General features: G+C 34.0%; 3 protein-coding genes and 1 non-coding gene across 5 annotated transcripts; 2 read left to right on the forward strand and 2 right to left on the reverse strand.

Moving 5' to 3' along the window:
- The first annotated feature begins 409 nt into the window (after positions 1 to 409).
- Positions 410 to 1,764, forward strand: LOC105172547 (serine/threonine-protein kinase-like protein At5g23170). The gene has a single exon (XM_011094027.3). It carries the CDS (start codon positions 511 to 513, stop codon positions 1,543 to 1,545), a length of 1,035 nt encoding a protein of 344 aa, XP_011092329.1. The 5' UTR covers positions 410 to 510; the 3' UTR covers positions 1,546 to 1,764.
- Positions 1,765 to 4,295: 2,531 nt separating this feature from the next.
- Positions 4,296 to 8,943, forward strand: YY1 (zinc finger (C2H2 type) family protein). Its single transcript, XM_011094026.3, has 6 exons — positions 4,296 to 4,589; positions 4,819 to 4,877; positions 6,079 to 6,278; positions 7,390 to 7,479; positions 7,605 to 7,748; positions 8,101 to 8,943. Exons 1-6 carry the CDS (start codon positions 4,504 to 4,506, stop codon positions 8,635 to 8,637), a joined length of 1,116 nt encoding a protein of 371 aa, XP_011092328.1. The 5' UTR covers positions 4,296 to 4,503; the 3' UTR covers positions 8,638 to 8,943.
- A 193-nt stretch (positions 8,944 to 9,136) lies between these two features.
- Positions 9,137 to 12,268, reverse strand: LOC105172544 (small ribosomal subunit protein eS12). Of its 2 annotated transcripts, XM_011094025.3 has the most exons (5): positions 12,145 to 12,268; positions 11,733 to 11,777; positions 10,412 to 10,697; positions 9,525 to 9,590; positions 9,137 to 9,418 (listed from the first exon to the last, which is right to left on the reverse strand). In XM_011094025.3, the coding sequence occupies exons 2-5, from the start codon at positions 11,738 to 11,740 to the stop codon at positions 9,359 to 9,361; spliced, it is 420 nt and encodes a 139-aa protein (XP_011092327.1). In that variant the 5' UTR covers positions 11,741 to 11,777; positions 12,145 to 12,268; the 3' UTR covers positions 9,137 to 9,358. The 2 variants fall into 2 exon arrangements, with proteins under 2 accessions (XP_011092327.1, XP_088742038.1); XM_088885912.1 differs by lacking the exon at positions 11,733 to 11,777 and having other exon boundaries at positions 12,145 to 12,239.
- LOC148785185 (small nucleolar RNA Z161/Z228) lies at positions 9,902 to 9,997 on the reverse strand. The gene has a single exon (XR_016062279.1). It is a non-coding gene; the product is annotated as a small nucleolar RNA Z161/Z228 (small nucleolar RNA).
- Positions 12,269 to 23,033: the final 10,765 nt, after the last annotated feature.

The raw sequence follows: 23,033 nt of genomic DNA on the forward strand, positions 1-23,033 counted from the left end.
ATAAAAGAATATTCATAATTATACGAAACCGCAGTCTACTCATTATCATTTACCCTTCAATTAAATTCAAAAATAATTTTACAACTCAACTTTGGCTACAATTAATTTATTTAAAGCACTGTAAATTTTGAAAAATTCCCAAAGTATAAGCCTTAGAATCTTTTGGGCATCCCAAAAAATCAGTGGGCAATGGGCTGATCTAAAGGTAAATAAAGCTAAAGAAAAATGTATGGAGGGGGGGGGGGGGGGGAGGGGGCAAGAAACAGCTAGCAGTCCAATATTCTGACCTCCTACCCACCTTTGCCTCACCCTTTTGCTTTTTCTAAAATAAAAAATTAAAGATTTTGATTCCCTCCCCATACTTTCCTTTATTTGTTTGTCTTAAACTTTTAATTATTTAATTATATATACATATATATATATATATATATATTCACTTCATAGACCCTTTCTCACCCTCCACTTCAATGTGCCAAAAACATAAAAAAACAAGAACACAAGAGAGTGAAAATGAAGGAATTTGATCTCCAAGAACTTGAAGTAGCGACGGATGGATTCTCTCCGTCGCGAATAGTCGGAAAAGGAAGCCACGGCAGCGTGTACAGAGGCATCCTCAAAGACGGCAACCACGTCGCCATCAAGAAGCAATCCTTAGGCCTCCAAAAGCTTGGAGACAACACGAAGCTGGAGAACGAAGCACGTATCTTATCGTCGCTTCATCCCCATCCATGCCTCATCAACTTGCTTGGCATTAGCTACGACTCTTTTGGCAACAAAATTCTTGTCACGGAATACATGCCTAACGGTACGTTGCATGAAATCCTCCACCTCTCGGCCATGCCTCTGTCGTGGCCAAAACGTGTGGAATTCGCCATCCATATTGCTAAGGGGGTTGGTTTCATCCATGAATCCGACCCCTCCATCGTGCACCGGGATATCAAATCAGCCAACGTGTTGGTTGACAAGAATTGGAAGGCAAAGGTAGCCGATTTTGGGTTGGCCATCCGTGAAGACGAGTTAAATGTACCTGCGGGTACAATAGGGTACCTAGACCCTGGTTACACCACGCCTTGCAAGTTGAGCACCAAAACCGATGTTTTTAGCTACGGAGTGTTGTTGCTGGAGCTAATATCCAGCCGAAAAGTGATTGACGTAGTTGAATCGCCGGCCTCGATCGTGGAGTGGGCTGTCCCGTTGATCCAAAAGGGACGGATGATGGAAGTTGTGGACAAAAGAGTTGTTTTGCCACAGTACACGCGACGCAGCATCAAGCAATTGCTACGGATGGCAGCGCGTTGCCTGTCACCAACGGAGGCTCTCCGTCCTTGCATGCCTCAAATCCTTGCCATTTTAGAGAGTTCAATCCTCAGCCCAGTTCCACGCCCTCTGTCCATCAATCTTATCCCTGAAATCATTCTTAAGATATTGAAAAGCAAAAAGATGAGAATCAGTGGCACGTGTGAAGACCATGATATCAGAAGTAAGAAAATGTCCAAACACACATTGCCAGTCAGGGAAATCTTGATTGATCTTACGTTGAAATGACATGTTTTTTCTTTCTTCTTTTTTACTGCATAGTATCATCACTCGACTCCACTCAAGAATGAATAACAACTATTTTATTTATAAAATAATGAAATGGAAGAAGAAAAGGTGGTGGGCTCCTGCTGTCCAAACACAAGATTCCCAAAAAAGCAGGTGGAGAGTGGGTATATATATATATGTAACACGCTTTTCTTTTTATATTTGGAGTCTCATTCTGCATTCTTCTTTTTTTATTTGTTTAGTTGCTTTTTATGGGTACCTTTGGATTTTTTATCTTTATTTTTTATTTGTTGTATATTGTCAGATTTAACTATTTACATATTATTGGGAATTTATTTCATAGTGAGCCCATAAAAATTATAATTATTATGGCGGAATACAAATCAATATAACAACAATTACATTTATAGGAACAGTGAGAAAAATAGATACGATAAATAATTTTAACTCAGGGTTTCGAATCTGATGGGGAAGCCCACAGCCACAAAGGCCGGCAACCCAACCACCGGTTGCTCAAACCCACCAAGGGACGACAGCCACCAAGGCTAACCCACGCCACCAAGGCTAACCCACGCCACCAAGGCACCATTGAACCAATAAGGTTTACATATCTCTTTTATTTTTAAAATCTTCACCGTTATAAGTGTTGTCTAGTCGGACTTCTTTTTCTTTTTTACCTGCAATAAATCTAACGATGATAATTATCAACTTTCATTCTTTTTTTTTTTTTGTTAATATCAATAATATTGTTGAATTTTGGCTAACAAAATGACTTATTTATTAAATCAAAGGAATCTTCGGAGTTACTAAATATAACTTTTCAAACCACAAAAAATTTATGTATAATTACACTAGACTTCAAATTAGGTAAATAAGAGTATTCTAATTAATTCATATTTTATCTACCAAAATTGGTTACCGTAAGGGTTCGAGCCTTAAGAAATAGTACAAATTGATAATGATGATGTATATAGAAATTTTTGGTATCTCATACGCTATTTCTTTCTAGTAATATATGATTCAATCGATACATTAGTATAATTAAGACTAATAACAAATTACAATAAAATAATAATTTATATAAAGTGAGATAATTATCCGTACGTCCTGTGAGGCTTAAACCCATAATTTCGAACTTGTTCATGAGACATTAGCCTTACCCTTTATCACTAAGCTGAGACATTATTGGTTATTGAGTTATAAAAATTGAAAACTGATAATGTAACTCTATCATGATACTACTACATCCAATTTTTAGGGTTATCTATATTTATTTTTCTAAAGTTTGATATAATTACAAATACCTTTTTATTATTTGAAAAATTATCAATAATTTCCTAATATTTGACATAATTACACAACACTTGAGTGATAAATTTCAAAGCAATATCTCATCACCCCATGTGTTATGCCTTGTATTTTTTAGAAGGGCATTCCAGTCCATCAAAATATTTAAAAAAATATATAAAATTATATTCAGAGTTTGAAAAGGTATTTTGGAGAGTTGAATACAATTTTTTTATGTACATAAAAATAGGTTGGTCTAAAAAGACCTAAACGATCCAAAAAGAAGAAAAAAATGAGAGGTCCGTAACAACCTAAAAGGTCCAAATCATGAGAGGCCCAAAAATATTTGATAGGCGGCCTTGGCAGATACCCCCTAGAAAGTAGACAAGCGGGTGACCTCCAAAAAACAAATTGGGAAAGGGAAGAGGTTGAAGGCATCTCCTACTCGGACCATGATCAAAGTCTGATAAATATTTGGCCAAAAGGCCCACGCACATGGCAGTGCACTCTCCTACGTGGCATCTCGTCAACAGCCACATTGGACCACATCAGCCTTAAGAGGACCCCCCTGACGATCGACACTCCTCACAGACGAGAAAGGTGCCCCCGAAGTCCTGGACTCCTTGGCAGCTTGGATTCCCTAACAGTTATGAGTCTTTGCTGATGAAAAGTCCCCTCAAACTCGGAGATAGGATTCAAAAATACTTCTAACAGAAGATAAGATTAAATTATGGCTTATCTAGACGACATTCATCTACTTTTCAGAAAATGAAGGAAACGTGCACAGTCCTATCGGAAGATGTCACCCCTTATAAATACAGATTTACTCTTTCATGCATATGGCATTTCAAAACACCTTCATGAGACCCTCTAACTTATTTCACACATCTCTTACATTTTAAATCATTTCTCTCACTCTCTAAACACTTTTTAAAATACTCTTTAAATATTCTCTAACCACTTTACAAGTACATCATCATGTGTTCTTGTACTTTTTACCGACTTTACTCATCATATCTCAATTTCAATTACATTTATTTACTTTTTGGCTTTATTCCGTCTTAAATCCAATACTGACTTGGGCGTCGAAGTGCTAACACCTTTCTCACAGGTTCTCTTTAGGATTTGCATTTGTTTCGACCCAAACTTTGAGTATAGTCCATATCAATTGGACGTATGCGTTTTTTGAACGTATCAATTTTAATTTCATTTTAACGGAATAAAGAATAGGTTTATTATTGGATAACAGTATTAACAATTTTTTAAAAAATTAAGAGTATTTTTCATTGTATTAAATCACAGTAAAAGTCGACGTAATTTAGGTACTCTATATCGTAATTATGATAATTAAAAAATAATTGTGATCACATAGTTGATAGTACGAAACTACCCTTCCAGCGGATCGCACAGAACGCAGAAGAGTGTTGATGAACCGGACCGGTTAGAGGGCAATGCTGAGCCGGTCTGGAGAATAGAACAATGGCAGATTAAACACACCAACACCATTACTTTCTCTCTCTAGAAAACTTCCATAGCTGATAGCTCTGTTCTCTTAATAAAAATACTTTCTTGTGCACACCCTCCAAACCCTAACCCTAATTTTAGCTGATGAAGACTTTTTTCCGTTGATTTTAAGAAAATCGGCTGGTGGCACAAAGAGGGAGGGAGGCGATGGAGACTCACATCAGCCACAGCCTGTTCGATAGACGCCCCTTAACCAAGTCTAGGACCCCTCCTGTTAAATGGTTCAAAGAATGGTAAATAAGAAAACCCTCATTATTTCTGTATAATTTTCCAGTGTTCTTTGGATGAAGTTACTCCGGTTGATTGATTGATATGTTGGTTTGCGATCTTAATTGTTTTTAGGTTATTTTCCTGTTGGTGTATGTAGAAATTGTGTATCTAACGGATGAGTTGAGCGGAGCAGTTCTTTCCAGTTTTTGGTAAGGTTTTTTGGACATTGCTAACCTGTTGATTTTGTTTTAGGGTGCCTCAAGACCTTATCACAACTGGTGGGAAGTGTATGGTATTGAAGTGGGTTAATGGTTAGTCCCAATGACTTCTTTATTTCCATAATTTACGCATTAGGATTTGCTGTTTGTTTCTTATTTGTTCAATTTACAAACATTTTATGTATTTCTGACGTATGTATCTCACTGATGTTGAAATAATGTATTCCCTTATTCATTTTGTATTTTGTTTGGTACTTACATCTGTATTTGTGCATCCAGTGTCATCTTTTTGTTGTCTGCAGATGTTAGCAGCGTGACACTATGTTGTTTGATACAAGTAGATTTTAGGTGTGTAATGGAGGTTTGGAGCGATTTTGTTCCTTTCAGGAAAGGTTAAAATTGAAGTATAATGTTGAAGAAGTTGGTGTATTTGTTGTGATCTATGGCGGGGTACAGTTGGATTAAGGTATTGTGTGGATAATCGTCTTGTGTGAGAGGAGTAGTCGTTTGTAGTTATAATTCTATTTTTTTGAATGATTTAGCCCCTGTTCCTGCCATTTAACATTGAACGGTTTATGAAACTTCTCCTAAATAGCATGATGAAAGTTTACTGGTAGATTCTCTCTTTTAGAAAAGGAAAATTCTATAGAAAGAGAAGTTGTTGTGGTTTAATTTCTGAGAACACTCTGAGATTTCTTTAGGAGATAGTTATGAAGGCCTTATGTCCTGAAGGGTTCGGCTTAACTTCCCTGTATGTTTGTGATAGGTACTTCAGATTTCTAATCATCTAATCTTTATATAATTTACATTATTGCTTTTGTTGGTTATTTTGATGATTTATTTGATTTCAAATCTCATGTGTATTCATATAAGATTTAGGTCCTTGTATTTATGTGTCAAGTCTTGGGGTTATTTCTGTAACAACCCAACAGCTGGCTTAGGAGAGGTATAGGGTGCTCGTGGAAACTAAATTTATTAGTGACCAGTCAACCTTATTGAAGGTGATGAATGAACCCAAACATTGGTCACCATGAGTCAGAACACTGTTAACTTAATGGTATTTACTATTTACAACATAAAGAAAGCCCGGTAAGTTTATATGCTCAAGTTACAGACTTCTCATGACTGTCTGTATATGGAATGGGCAAAGCTTGAAACTATTTTATTTTTTGTTGAGGAATATAAAATCATTCTGATTCTGTGTTTTCTTTACCTCAAAATATTTCTTTTCTCCATGCGTAGTGATAATTGGAAACCGTGCTCATTTGACCTACAAATTTGTTGTCTTTTCCAGAGGCCACGATGAAGGCCATGAAAGAGAAGTCAAAAGAACCAGAAGTGGTAGAGCCTGAGCCTGAACCAACAACAGAAGTTCTTTTCCTTTGCAGTTACGAAGGCTGTGGAAAGACATTTATCGATGCTGGAGCCTTGAGGAAGCATTCTCATATTCATGGGGAGAGACAATATGTATGCCATTATGAGAATTGCGGAAAGGTAATATGATCTCCTGGTGAATTTTGGGATAAATGGCTTAACCATAAGAACATATTAACTTTTCCTGTTGCCCATTTATCATAGTATGCGCCATAAAGTGCCCCAAAGTGGTATACTTAAGTTCAAGAAAAGAGGGAAAAAATAGTCCTTTCGTGTATACCTCACACATAAAGGAAAAGGTTGAAAAGCATTGTGGAGCTCTTAATGCCTCGGATGGAGATTTTGGTGGTGATGCATATATCTTATAACGTTTTGCTCTATATTTAGGGAATTATATATCCATTTATACCCTAACGGATGCAGATTTACAGAGTTATCTACTTTGAATTGGTTCTAATGGTGAACCCCTTTAGGTTATTGAATGCCATGAGTTAACAAGAGACCACCTCCACAAACAAACGGAGATCACTGTGTTTAATTATGCCTTTAGAATATGTAATTGTACAGTTCTTTACTTCACAAGAAAGAAAGGAAAAGGGGACAAATGTTGGTGCTTATAAACCAACTTTGTAATGCTGAAGACCTGTTAAGAAGTGTTGTCAGTTCCTAATCAGAAGGGAACGAAACTAACCTGACAAATAGAAAAGGAACTTCATGCAGCTTAGTCCACATGGTGTCCTTGGCCCTGTTCTTTTTTTTATTAGTAGTATTTTAATTTCTTGTGGAAATCTCTGAGTAGGTAGTGGGATTTTCATGTTATTATTATTTTAACTTATTGTGGGAACTTGTGGCACAACTACATTGAGATTTATTGAAGAGTGAATCAGATAACACCTTTTGCTGGTATAATTGCAATGGTAGATCTAAGCAAATCTTGATAAAGGACTTCTGATGCTATATGACTTGCATATTTCATAGAAGTTGGGAAAAACTTTTATCTCACATAGGCTTCCGCAAAACAAGTTGCCTTTGACAATTGATCTTAACTAACTCATAGTCAGAAACGTGCAACGAACAGAAAGGCATAATGTTCTTCAGCATATCTACTTGTAGTTGATAGAATTGTTAAAGAGAATTGCATGATTGTCCTATTATACTACACCTCGATTCTTTGTCTATACCGTCTCTTTGTTATCTTTATATGCTAAATGTCTTAAACCTTACTCTGCAGAAATTTTTGGATAGTTCAAAGCTAAAGAGGCATTTCTTAATCCATACTGGAGAGAGAGACTTTGTGTGCCCACATGAAGGCTGTGGTAAGGTGAGTAAATCTACCTTCTGGAATCTCAATAATTGTTGGAGTGGGATGATGAAAATATGAAGATTTCGTCTTGATTCCGCTGGCTATTTATGTCAATTCTGGTCTTGTAATTTTCTGTAATGCAGGCGTTCTCTCTAGATTTTAACCTCAGGTCGCACATGAAAACACATTCACAGGAGAATTATCATATTTGCCCATATCCTGAGTGCGGAAAACGATACGCACATGAATACAAGCTGAAGAATCACATTGCATCTCATCATGAGAAGGTTAATACTTCCAAATCTCCATTGTCTTTGCTAGCCTTATCATTTTATTAACTTCACATTTTTCTTTGTCTTCTTCATGTTCTGCAAAAGAAAACTCTTGTCCTTGCATCAAATTCATCGCATATAGCTTCTAGTAATTGGTCGTTTATTTAACAAACATGTACACATGTATATATAATTTATAGGATTGGTTACAAAAACCTCTCTGTGAGTTACTGTAATTGCTGATTATGCCCTTCTCCCTTTTGGAAATGCAACCACCTTTCCTCTAACCACATTAAGTAAACCTTATAATCTCTCTTTTACTCCTACTTTTGTAACCCATACGAGTCATGTGTGGCAACTGATGCAGAATGTTGTAGATGCGCCCAAATATGCTATGCCAACAGAAAAGCCAGTGAAAGCTCCAAAGGCGTCGACAGGAGCTTCCGGCCCTGCATCATCGGATCGACCCTATGCCTGCCCGTATGAAGGGTGTGAGAAGGCCTACATCCATGAATACAAGCTGAATCTTCATCTAAGAAGAGAGCACCCTGGCCATTTTCCGGATGAGAATGCCAAGAACAACCAACCAAACACCGAAAACGAGGTGGATGAAGGCAGCGATCAAGAAGTGTATGCTGGAAAACGTGGCAACGGTAAAGTTCAAAAACAGAACAGGGCTAAGCCAAATCTGAGGCTGCCCCCATCAAAAGTTGCTCAGCGCAAAAGCTCCGCTGCATCTGTTGCCAACTTGAATGTGGTGAAAAAGCCTTGGCCACTTAAAGAGGAGGTGTATGAAGAAGAGGATAGTGAAGAAACAGAAGAGGAAAGAGACAATGTTGGGGATGGATGGAGGTATGGAGAAAACAATGAGGACGATGATGAAGAGACAGAAGACGAGGACTGAGTATAGCTTGTTGGTATTTGTACGCCGTTGTCTTTGGATGAACAGGTTTATTTTTGGTTTTCTGTTCTAATGGGGCATGTCTAATGAGAAGGTTAAATGTTAAAATGACATCTGTTTCCCCAACCGAGACGAATAAGGGCTCCTTTACATTGACAGATGGGATAAAAGAGTGATGTAGAAATATGATTTTTTTTTATCCTAGTAATGTCATACTTTAGCTGACATGAGGAATGTAGGAATCTCAATTAGGGCGTCTTTATTTATTATGTTTATTTTTATAGATTGAAGTAGTGTTACCATGTCTCAGATACTGCATTCCTTTTTCTTTCTTTTCCTGTTCATTTTTCAGCTTTCTTCCAAATTCTCTTTAGTAATCATTCCTCGTTTGCAAATGGTTTTGACTGCATGTAGATGATCTCCAGCTGTGGTCTGGTGAAAAAATGGATCCATACTCAAATTAGGATTAGGTGGACAAGAAGTTTTAAGGGCATTCACATAGTTAGTTTAAATCACTAGGAATAATCATTTCAATTCAACACTTAATAGTAATACAACAGGATTCAAGAAAATTTGACAAAAATGAGCATATTCGTACATAAGAGTCTTCAAGTCCCCTCGATAACTAGGAAAGATTACTAAACACAGCAAAATCTGAGACTGGTTAAACAGAATCCAAACCAAAAATGCTCTCTATAACAAGGGGTCTTCATGCTGAATCCATCTAATGGGATTTCACATACTCTTGAACAATATGAAGGCCCTCACTTTCTTCCCCGTAATCCTGCAAAATGATTAGAACATAATTATGATGCAAAAGTTGGTTTTATCCTAGAGATCAGAGGAATGAGAAAAGTTTAAGTGGCGCTCCACAAGTTCCTAGCCCGTACCTTCACAACAACACAAGCGCAACCAACCACCTTCCTTGCTTTTCCTTCGGAGTCGATCTTACAGAGCTGAATGCAGATAACAAAAAGATAAAACCATAAACAACAATTAATAATAAGAAGAAAGAGCCTCTTAGTATACAGATACATAAAAAATATAAAACATCATGATGAAATGAGGAATGAATTACACTCATGTTACATCAGACATGTGAAAGAAATATAAGATTAGCACTTAGAGACTCAGGATTTTCGTCTTTTCCTTATAGTCAATATGTAATTTCTATGGTTGTGCACGCTTGATCAAAATGTGCATATGAAAAAAACATGGGCTTCCATTTAACTAAATTGGAATGCCAAATTAATGTGTAGAGGGAAGAAACCATCAGACAGCTGGATTATCACATCAATAGACAGACCAAGCTGTCTCAGACGACCGTCGTGAGAAATTTAAATCCATAATCATCCTTTGGCTTCAGATATAGTGGATAAAATAAGACCCTCGCCTGAATACCAACAAACTACAAGAAAGAAAATTGAATAAATCCTAAAACTATGCTAATTCAACACAACAGTTTTAATAACTTTAGCAAGGGCTTTATTTTACTTTTTTTTTTTTAACTTGTAGAGGTAAATCAATAAGCATTAAACTTATGTTTCCTCCGTAGATGTTCAGGTAGACATAGGAGAGACCTATCCAAATTCCACTGAAGGAATACACTGATATTGGGCGCTGCATTCATCTCTAAGGCGTGGTTCAGGGGCCAAAGAGCCAAATTCCAGCCCCATGTGTCCACTCTACATATCATCCCAGATTTCACATGTAAACTGAAGATCGGACTTCTGACAAATAAAGTAAGGGTAAGAAAATACAATGCTAGGTCACTTACTCCAGCCCACTCGCCAAGAGTTTTAGCACTAGGCACTGTTATCAAGCTAACATTGTGATCAGCACATAGAGCTTTCACCAATTTAACATAATCTGCCTGGTCACAATCCTCTGCCAAAACACAAAGCTGAGCAGCATGCTTCTCAATAACCTTGGCAGCCTCATGAAGACCTCGAGCAAGGCCACCATGAGCCCGTGACTTCCTCAGGACTAGCTGCAAAGCAGTCATGATATCCATAGGCTCCCCAAGAGCTGGGGCTGGAGCCTCTGCAACAGGAGCATCTTCACTGTAAGGGACAAAAAATGGGATGTATCAGAAAAGCATTGAGCAAAAGAACCCAAGTAACAGATCCATCATCCTTATCCTATTTCAAACCCTTAACAACTGCAAACGTGTTGACTACATTGTTAAAGAGCAAACTTACATAAACAATGAGACAAACAGTAATAGAACCTCAAGTAACTCTTAGAGATGTCTATATATTCCAAATTCAGAACATCCAAAAAGGCAACTGATAACATTCAGGATATTTAATTATATTTTCTTAAAAAAAGAAAAAGAAGAAGACTACTGAACATCATCAGCAATATCAATGAAATGAAAATTTAAAATCTTAATACAAAATGAACTTCTCATTGCGCAAAAATTCAAAATTCTTCAATCAGTAAAGTTCTGTTTGCAAGAGAAACAATAACTGGTTGCCACTTTTTTTTCCATGGGCCAAGAGACATAACGGGTGAAGGGCCCAATCTGTGTGCACAATTAATTTTAAATTTTAAAAACCACTTATTATTTCAAAAAATATATAATATCTGAATAAATAAAAAAAACTATTATAAAAATGGAAGGGAAAAAAGAGAAGCTTAAATTGAGAAGAAATAGAGAAAAATGATGAATAGGAAAATATAGAAAAAAAATTAAAAAGTGCCAGTAAAAAAGTTTGAAGAAACAAAAAGGGCAATCTTCAATTATACAAAAGAATAGATAGATAGATAGATAATGCAGCACCTGCACAAAAAACAGGAACCTGACTAACTCGGGTAGACAATTGAACATAATCTGATTTCCCTAAACTAAAACATTACCCAACAAGCTACAGGAAATGAATATAACTAACACAACTCACTTGTAAATATGTAGAGATAGAAAAAATATAGATAAAATACTATAAATGCAACACAAGAGTTCAAACTTTCCAATTACCCTTAGAATGCATATTAACATCTTCAACACCATGCATTTGTAAAATATGCAGTTCTGGGGACCTACTACCCATAATCACATAAGAAGTGCATATTTGAAGTCAAAACTTTGCAATTACCCAGACATTTTCCTTCCAGATGTCAACCTCGGAGCTTCTGACCAGCTGCCAGTAAGGAACAAGCAACTAAATCAGGGAAAAAAGGAAAAGAAAAGAGAAATGCATTGCTACACACTGTCATTAAAGGCTAATTATCTAATTCCACAGTATTTAACTGGAAAAATTCAAAAATTACTCAACAATTTCAACTTTAGCAGCAGAGAAATGCATATGCAAGACGTCGTGAAATTCTTTTCCAATAACAGTAAAGACAAAACCAGAATTTGAAGTGATAATTTCAGTCAATATCGTGGATTCGTACTTGACCAATCTCAAAATCAGCCATTATGCTATCGTTTCACCGAACAAGAAGCGGTTAATTACAACCATATACTACACTATCACAACCCAAATACACGAAATGCATCCGTACCTGGTGGTAGATTGGCGGCGGCGCTGCGGAGGAGAGTGGTTGGAGTGGTGGAAGGAGCGAAGTTGGCGAATGCATTTTATACAGTGTCAGGGGGCTGGGCATAAACCCTAACCTTCACTTTAGAGCTCCATTTCCTAAAATACCCTTGCTCTTTTATTTAAAAATTAAAATGTTCTCAATATTACTAATAATGGGTAATTTCCATTTTCATCCCTATTTTTATAAATTAATTGTAAAGTCATCCTTCGCATTTTCAATATTTGCAAAATCCTATTATTTCATTCACTAAAATCACACCAATTACTATATATCAATTAACTATGCATTCATCAAATCCAAGCATATATTTTTGTGGAAGGAAAACAGCCTGAGAAATTTCTGCGTAAGCCGTATTTTAATATATGTCCACGTGCATCAGCTAAAAATATCAGTTTTGCATTTGGAAATGCTAACAACGCCACAGATCTTGGGCCCAGAATTTTCATGGCCTAGACCGAGATGCTCCACAACCCAAACTTAAAAACTTGAGAGCTACTAATCAACAACGCAGTGCTCGATGTAGTTGCAGCCACGTGCAAGATCACAAAGACATTATCCGAGCCTATTAAAAGAAATATGGCGATCAAATTTTCGATATCTTGATTTGAACACAGTGATAGTATCCCTGTATCAGGCGATACCCCATCAACATTATGACGTCACTCAACCATATTGTTCTGTTACCAATTGCAACCCCAGCATATACCACTTGATAGATATAGTGTTTATAATATAGTGAGTGGTTTGCAAATTCATAAAATAAGTATTTATAATTTATTGTTAAATATAGTGTTTTTAGTTTATAACTTTTATTTTTAAACAATTTAAATTAAGTTGATTTAAGTCAAAAATTATAAATAACTATAGCTTCATCCCGACATATGCATCTTATAAATATCAAATTATTTTTTCAAACGTTCAAACTTTAATTTTTTTCATATTTAACTTTTATCTTCAAATATTCTCAACTTTTGCTGTTGTTTAACTTACAACTTTTTTCCACCTACAAATGCAAGAGCTATTTGTGAACACCCCATTATAGTAATATTCTTAAGGATAAATTTCAACTGCCTCACTTAAGATTTCACATAATTATAAATACTCCCTTATTATTTGAAAAATTATAAATACCTCTCTCAAATAAAAAATTAATTATGTGGTCCCTAGACGGTAAAGTTGGTATTACTATTTTACCCTTATTGATTATTTTTTAAAAATAAAAAAAATATTTGAAAAAATAAAAAAAAATTGAGGGTGGGTAAAATAAATAATCTTGAGGAAATATTAGTTCATAAAAATATTTAAAAATTTATAAAATTATAGTTTAAAACTCAAAAGGGCATTTTAGTCAATTCACTACAAAAATTGGATGAAAACCTAACGGAATGAGCTCGTTGTTAGATGAATGTTAAAATCGGGGGATATTTATAATTTTTTAAAAAATAAAATTTATATTTATAATTATATCAAATCTCATGAAAGGTGGTTGTAGTTTAGTTTATTTTTAATTAGTGTCAATTTTTACATTATAAAAACTTTTATGTATTTACTTTATAATTAATCACTTATAAAAAGGACAAATTTTTGGAAGCACTTCCAAGATAACAAACAGTTACTCTAGGGATTGTGGGCATATGATTTGATGTTGGCCTTGGCCCCCTACAACAGTTGCTGACCATTGATGTTGACAATGACCCATCAAACTTTCTCAATCAAGGCCCAAAACCTACAAATATCATTTTTTAACCTTCCACCTTTCATGGGGTAATTTTCTGAAAAGTTGAATCTGCATCTTTCACCTTTTTTAGCAAGCTTTTTTCACCTGAAAGCATCAACTTCTATGTGTGTTTTTTTACCAACTTTTCTTGGCAAGAAAAAGGTAAAATTTTTGGAGGATGAAAGGGGTCAAAATTGAGGTTTAATTACACCTTGGTAGTATTTGATTTTGTTTTTGGAGTGTTTTGTTTCGGTCATTTGAGATAAAAAGAGAAAAATGGAGATAAATACATGTGTGTTGAAGATAGATTGTATATTTGGATTTGTATTTTGAGGTAATTTAAAATATTTTAAAATAAGTGTTGTATGTTTGATATTGGAATTTGGAAAATAAAAATTATTGTTCATTGTCAAATTATATCTTTTTTATATAAATATTGTGTGTTTAATGTTGTATTTCTTAGAGACAAAAATCACTATTTATTGTCAAATAATGTCTCTTTTTATATTATATTTATATATATAAATATATATATTATATATAGAAAGTTAAAAAATAAATAATATTATTAATTAATTAATTATTATAAATAGTATTATTAATTAATAAATAGAATTTAATAAAATTATAACTATTTTAAAACATATGTATTTTAATTGAACAAACAAATACTTGATGAAATTGAGTAAGACTGGTCTTGTTGGAATCGTCTGGACGACATGATTCGAACGACTATGGTCTTAATCTGTGATTCGTCCTGACGGTGGAGAAATGGCAGCAAACAGTTTCAGCACAAATTTTCGGCGGAAAAATCTTCAAATTTTCATATCTCAACAAATATTTAATAAAATTGAACTAGGTTGGTTCCGTTAGAACCGTTAGGTCGAGGCGAGTCCAGTGGTGGTGGTCCATGATCGTGGGTCGCTCCGGTGGCGGCGAATCGACGGCCGAAAGGTGCGGTGGTCGTGCTAAAAATTCATTATTTACGATTGATAAAACTTAAAATTGTTTATGGGGAAATATTCGTCTCATCAAGGGAAGTCGAACGGTATATTTGATGGTTCACAACTCGCCATGATGATGCCAAAATTTTAACGAGAAGTTAGCAGCAATTCGTCGTAAAATAAAATAATTTTTTTTAAAAAAAAATTGTCACACATTAATTTTTTTTTTAAAAATCAATGTCACCGCGGTGACGTAGAGAAATTTTTTTTTAAATAAAAATTACTCACCACGATGCCACTTACTTTTTTAAATTTTTTCAAAGCACCTTATTTTTCTAATTTTTTTCCTGCATTTTTTAAATAAATTCCTCAAAATATAATTACTATAATATTTTTTTTATAATTTTGTTAGTGATAATTATTGTGTAAAAGTTATCACTTTCAATTATTAGTAACTAGTAATTTGTGGCACATCCTATGTGGTGTGAAATTTTTATAATTATTATTTCAAATAAAATATTTATTATTTAATAAAGTATATACAAAAATGTTAATACTAAATTTGTAAAAGAAAATAGTGGGAAAAAAAAGATGAAAGATAATTAAAATAAAAATAAATAACTATCAAAAGATAATGTAAATTAAATGTAAAAAAAACATACCAAAAAAGATAGAGACACCAAAGAGGTGCCTCCCGTCATATAGTACGAGCATATGTGGCATACTCACATATGTGTGTATAATCAATTTAAAATTTAATAAAATTATTATTATTTTAAAAATAATTAATTAGATTAATAAAATATTAAAAATATAAAAATGGAAAAAAATTATAAAAAAATGAGAGAAGAAAAGGAGATGTCTGGGAGTTGATTAAGGAGAAAATGGGAAGTTAACAAGAGACATAAAAATTAAAGGTTGAGAAAAGAAAAAAATAAAAATTAACATACCAAAATATTGAAAACACCAATAAGGTGCTCTTCTCTTGTAGAAATAACAATTCACAAATGAAAGTATAAAAATAAATTTTTAGGAAGAAGCGCGGATATCTCGCTCTATTTAAGGAGATTCAAGTCCTCTGCAGTAAACTTCTCACTAGTCCAGCAGTGTCGCTCTTGACCTGTCTCCTCTAAAATACAACAACCCAACAACGTCGCACGACTCTAACTCACTTTGGACAAGTAGTAGAATTCAAAGCTCCATAAAAAGAACAACTTCCCAAAACTAATATAACTCTCTTTTATAATTGCATGTAGTATATGTGATGTGTGTGTCACAAAACAAGTAGAATGATCCCGTTTTATAAGTATAGAAAACATCCACCATCTTAATGTGAATTAGTAGACAATTATGTAATAAAAAGTGGTGATAAATGGGTAGTAATGTGTACGAATATGGTGTAATAGTAGGATGATGGTATTGAAGAAATATTATTACAAACATTATGACATAAACATCCATTAACCTCAACTTCAATAGGAGAATATGAAGAGACGTACATTTTAATTTAAATATAAAAATGCAATATATATTAATATATATATATATAGAAACATCTTCAATTATATAAAGGTATAGATAGATAATAAATAGTATGTAAAATTACATAATTATATTTGTCACTGTGTATATATATTTGTATTGTTAGTTGTTATTATAAATGTGTTTTTAATTACTAATAGAGACAATTTACATAAAAAAAATTATAACTAATAATTAATTATAAAATTATTATCACTTAATATATAATTTTAATGATTATATGTATATATATATCTCGATTTTGTGCGGTGGTTGAAATAGAAATAATTTGTTGATGAGACATAATTCAGTTGGCGAAACTAAGGAGTTTATTGAATAATTTATCATAAGGGGGTATTTGTAATTGTAAAAAATATTAGGGGTGCCCATCGTAGTTTACCTTAAAAAGGGTTATACTTAAACCCCCCAAAATGCAAAATTGCGCTTTTCCCGAAACAAACTTATATTTACACTTCTTTTGAAAATTCACCATTTACACCTGATTCATTCCATTACAATTGAAATAAAAAATATTGACGTTAGAAATATTGTTGGGGAATGTTAAATGATGATAAAATTATAAATTTATGTAAAATTTTTTTGATGAGTTCATCATTTCTCACAAACCTTAACAGAAGAAGGTCGAGTGTAAATAGAGAGTTATTGGAGGAGGTGTAATGTAATTTTAGATTTTTTTTAGAGAAATTATAATTTTATATTTTAAAAGGGGTCTAAATGTAATTAATTTAAAAAAATAAATACATTCCTCTTTTTTTTTTTTTCTTTTTAAAGTAAAACTTCTAAGCGGTTGTGTAATTTTAAGTGGTATTGATGTGATGTGTGATGTTTTGTTAGTTGGGAGAAATAGAAGAAAATGGGGAAATGAAGGGCCGCTGTCAAGTTCCCTTTTTATGTGGGAAAGCAATCAAAGATGGATATGGTTATGAGCAGTAAATCCAACGAATGGGATGATGACTTCCGTTATGTGTACGAATCTATGGTGGGATCAAATCTTCTATGGAAATGATTTTAAATTCATAATATTATTTTTTATATTTTAAATTATATTTTTTTAGTATTATAATGGAATATTCAAAATTTATTTGGATAATCCTTATTTACTATTTTTATAGAAATATAATTTTCTTCATGCCTTGGCACGGGTACTAACGAACTTTAAATTATATTTTTTTACATATTAATAGATTATGAAGTTTAGAAAATTATAAAAAAAATATCAATTTAATAAGAATCCAAAAATAAATGAATTAAGTATCTATATTGATATGAGCGAAAGTGCTCGTAATGAAGGCTTTGGACTTTAAGTTTTTGGGCTGAATTTTTAACAAGTTTAAAAGGGAGAATCTGCAAGAAAGATACTGATACATCGATAACCAAATCAAACAATAATTGTAGAAAGATAAATTTCAAGAAGAATAAAATAGCAACGAGTGCGTAGAAGGTGAAAAAATAATTTGTTGACAAGAATACTTAAGTAATAAGTTGAAATGTGTGCTCGTGTTAATAAGATGTTACTCTAACCAAAGGAAGGCTGACTTTTACAGCTGCAGCCTTCCACGGATGAGATAGGATCCCTAGGGACGCAAGCTAGGGGCTGCTATGAATAAGTCTCCTCAACATTTGAAAGCCGTTGACAAAGATCTCCAAAGAGTCTTGGCTATGAGAGAAATTTTTGAAGAGATAAGTTTCTTGAGGGATACGCTCCGAGCTTTCAAGAGCTAGTTGGAGGCGTTAATATTATTTTATTGCCCTTGTCACAGTTTATATGGGCACTTATTCAATCTTGAAGCAAATGAACTCCTGCCACAAGGAAGAATGGCAACTTGGCGGCCGAGTCAGCATCAGGCACTTTGAGCTGATAGGCGTGGATTACGGCTCATTCCCCAATAGTCCATACGTGGTATTCCGACCAAGAGGGGCTATTCTCTTTGGGCCTTTGCACCTCAGGGCCCATATACCATATTTCTATGCAGATTGGGCCATCAAGTGGGTCAGGCCGATATTTGGTCCCAGTGTATTATTTTTGTGTATCATATACTTTATTATTAAGTTAGAGCACCTTTTTGATTTGTGTTTCTTTTTAGTTTTTCTTTTTTTATGATTATATCATTGATTTTATTTAAGTTTCTCCCTTTTTTCATAAATGCTAAGTTGTCCACTTCTCAACTTTCACTAACTTGAACTTGTTATAGACAGAAAAATGAGGTATCAGCCTCATAGACTTGTCAAAGAGGTTTGTACATGTGCATGTGTGCTGACCAGGCTAAGAATCGACACTTAACTACGTAGGAATCGATATACAAAAATTAAGATATACAATTAACTCCATCAAATATCTTGACAAGAATTCAAACCCACATTATAAGTGTGACAATATTTGACTTTAACCATGAGACCTCAAAGATTTGGAGTGTAAATTAAGGTATATGCTTGGGTGATATAATGAATTGATAAAGTGTTTCATCAAAAATAAAATTAAGCTATATACTAGACTCTCTACAAAAGTTTTTAACTTTTTTAAAATTAAAAATTTCACAAAGAATAAAGCAATGTTTTGAAATCCAGCTTGGACCAGACGATTGGACCGTTCGGACTGTAGATTGGGCCACAAAACAAGCCAGTTGAAACCAGAAAACCGAAAGTGCTAGAAAACTATTTTTTTTTTAATGAAAATCATTCGACCCATCGGTTGAGCCGGGTACCGAGTCGATGGAAAGAAATAGAGTGAAATATTAATGTCAAAGAAAGGGTGATTTTTTTTTTTTTTTAAAAAAGCTAAGTTGTCAAGTATATCAATATTATTTATTATTCAGTGTTATTTTTTAATATTAATAATTATTTATGACATAATTATGATGTTATTGGTCCGACCACGGTTGAATCAGTGACCCGTAATCCACTTAATTTTCTGATTCGATGAACGGTCCGAGTTTCAAACACAATGTATTCTTATAAGTATATGACTAAAGATGAGGATTAATTGATTTTATCTGGTTTAATTTATTTTGAATTAATTATATTTTGATGATTATCTGTGCATATCATTAGCAATTTTTATAATCATGAAATTGAGTGGGTCCAGGTGGATTTGCCTGGTTGATTGTATCTGATATTTTAAATAAAGAAGATGCCATGATTAGACCACCTTCTACAGTTTTACAATTTCTTACTTGGAATAATTATGCTGTGTCTTTTTTGAATTTGGATGTAATTATATTTAAATTTTTTATAATTTAAAAAATTATATTTAATATCGTTGATGTTTGTTTCTATTTAATAAATAAATTTTATTTTTTAGTTAAAATTTACTAAATTTATTGAAATTAGCAAAAAAATTATATATAAAAAAATCATATTTACCCTAGATTAACTTTCGATTGACTTATTGTAGGTCAAATAAATATTTTCTAAATATATTACCCTTATAAGGCTACAGATGTACCTCCACGCATGCATTAGCATGTGGAGATGTAGAATTGTAGTTTAATCAGAGAATATTTGTTTGACCTGCAATAAGTCAAATTGAGGAAAATATGTATTTTTATTCATTTCTTTTACTAATATCAGTAAATTCTGTGAATTTGACTAATAAATGTATCTATTTTGTTGGACGAAAATAAAATCCAAGACACTAAATATAATTTTGGTGATGATTAGACAAAATTGTCCTTCTCAATTCCTAACTTATTCAAAATATTAAATATTCAGTAAAAATGTTTTCTATCAATTAATGCCATCTAGTTAGTTGGTAAAATTAAGTCCTTATAATTATAAAGTCGTGAGCTCAAATCCCATTAATGTGTGGATATTGTTCAATTTTAATAATAATTATAAATTTATTTTAATAATAGTTATTGCTTATTTATAAACACTTGACGCTAATTAGTATATATATTTTTTGTGAGTGAATCGACCATAATTATATCATACGCGAATGATTAATATCAAATATATATAATTAATTAATAATTAATATTATATTAAATCAACAACTATTAAAAAGTAGACCAATGCCACATATTAGTGGAACTGAAATTCATAATCTTTTGGTCATAGGATCTCAGCTTTATCAACAAATTGGACTTAATTGGCACTTGATGTTGATTGGTGTAGTTATATATTAATAATTGTTATTCATCATATAATTAATTGGAATCGATCCACTCAAGAAAAATAAAAATACTTTATATATATATATATGGGATAATAACACTTTTTTACCTCTAAGATTTGGTGTAATTACATGTTTAGATTTTATGTGGTTTGAAAAATTACATTTAGAACATTGAGATTTGCTTTTGTCTAATAAATAAGTTATCCGTTGTCAAAATTCACTAGATTTGTCGATATTAACAAAAAAAATTAAATAAAAAAGGATATTTATTCTCAATTGACTTATTGCTGGTCAAACGATTTTTTTTTTACTAAACAATCCTTATAACGGTAAAGATATACCTCGGCACATTCATTAATGTGTGAAAAATATATGACGGTAATTTGATCATAAAAAGACTTGTAATAAATCAGTAAGGGATAATTGCACTCCCCCCATAAAGTTTGGTGTAATTACACATAGACCCACTGTGATTTGAAAAATTACATCTAGCACCCTTAAGATTTACTTCGTCTAACAAATAAGTTCCCTTGCTGGCTAGTCTATAAACCCGATATCCTCCTTTGCCCTTGTAGCATAACCTTACTTAATCTTAATAGTATATATAGGTGATCATAAGAGAAGAAAGAATTGAAATTGAATAAAGAAGGAGCCGCAAACGAACTCAAAAGGGATCGTGTGTGGCACGCGCTGTCTTTATCTTTTTGTCGAGATTGGCTTGGTCTTCAGTGTACCGGTCCAATAGAAAGGATAAGGGGAAGAAGCGGGTCAGTTGATTGGCAAGCCGACTGAAAATATAATATAGGCGGTTCATCGGGGGCTTCTCGGGTGATCGGAAGGGCTTAAGGCAAATAGGTGCTGGAGTAACTAACATACCCATTTTTCTTTTTGACCTTTTTTGGGAATCGAATGTCAACTAGGCCTGAAGCCGGGAGGTTCGGGTTGAAGCTTGAGGGGGCCGGAAAGGTCCGCACGTTCGCGATACCTAATCCTATCTTTCAACGGCTCTTAAAGCCGTTGCATGATTGGGAAATGTCAGTTCTTAAGTCCCTGAGGACTGATGGTACGTTTGATCAGTTGCGACCTCTTCGGCGGCTGCGAGGAAAGAAAGAGCTATATTCTTTTGATCTGAAAGACATCCCTTCCTGTTATGAAAAGAGGTCTTACCCGCTACAAAGGTACCCACAGACAGAAGAAAAACGGGAAGGAAGATGGGAAGAATAGAGGGTCAGGGCACCGAGGGAGTCAAGATTTATAGAGTAAGTGTGCAGTGGACCTATTAGCCTATTGTTCATTCAACTAATTCATAGTTCACTTAGCCCTCTAGCTTCAAGCTATCAGTCAAGTTAGGAGGAGGGGAGGATTCAATCTATCTCTACAAGCTCCGCAGAAAGAAGGGCCTCGATAAACTATCTCAGAAAGGCTGAAAGGAGGGAAATCGCATCGCCTACCTCTACTGTAATAGGGTTCAACTCGAAAGTCGGATCCTAGCGTAGATAAATGCTATCCGACTTTGTCTATCATTATAGACAATCCCATCTATATTATATAAAATATTCTATGGAATTCGAACCTAAACGCTTTGGTAACGCAGTTCGGTTAGTGGGCGGGCCGCCTTCCTACATCTGCGAGTGGGTAAGTAAAGTAAGTGTGCTCCACTTAGTTTCACCCAAGCTTCATCCTGGTCATGGCAATAACGCCCTGGTCCAAAAGTCCAAAAGAGCTGGTTCGAGAACCGAGCATGGTGTAGGAGCTGGGATTGTGATCGAATCACCATCAGGACTTGTTACTAAGTTTGCCTTCTCTTTCATTTATCCTATCCTTTCTGGTTCCCGGGGAATCACCTTTTTTTGTTGGACTCATGAGTAGAGGACGTAATTAGAGGTGTCCCAAGCATATGTATTTTTCAAATTATCACAAATCCAAGTTAGTAACTCGTATAAATTCAGATCTGTTCTTCAATATCAAGGGCTCCCTAGGTTCCACTTCGCATCCTAAGGGAAGCCCTTCCTTATTTCGATGAAAGCAATAGATTCGCAGACGTAGCTACTTTGTCGAGTAGCTTCATGAATGACTGGGGATTGGCAATAGAGGAAAGAACTGATTGATGCAATGAACTTCATCGTAATAGATAGATCATAATTGAATGCGTCGAACTCGTATATTTAGAGTGACCCCTCTATGCCTACTCTACTAATGACGGCATCTAATTAATAATATCGTCATAAATAGTAGGCACGATGCCAATTCCACTCCATTATGAGCTTTCCTAATTCTCCTAGTTGTGCCTAATGATCCGAGGAATGATAATGACGGCTACGATACGAAGGAAGCCGAAGAAGAGCTAGCAACTGTCATACTATAATAAAGGCAGTCGCAGCTAGATCCAAGTTAATCTAACTCATGTGCTATTAACTCAATTCTGAAATGTAGCTACTTCCTTCCGTCTTGATTGACTTATTACTGACTTATTGCAGGTCAAAAAAAGTTTCGGACTAAATTACCTTAATAATTGAAGATATATCCAATAAGT

This window comes from Sesamum indicum, linkage group LG10, assembly GCF_026168435.1.
Source record: "Sesamum indicum cultivar Baizhima isolate 11 linkage group LG10, ASM2616843v1, whole genome shotgun sequence".
Taxonomy (NCBI): Eukaryota; Viridiplantae; Streptophyta; class Magnoliopsida; order Lamiales; family Pedaliaceae; genus Sesamum; species Sesamum indicum.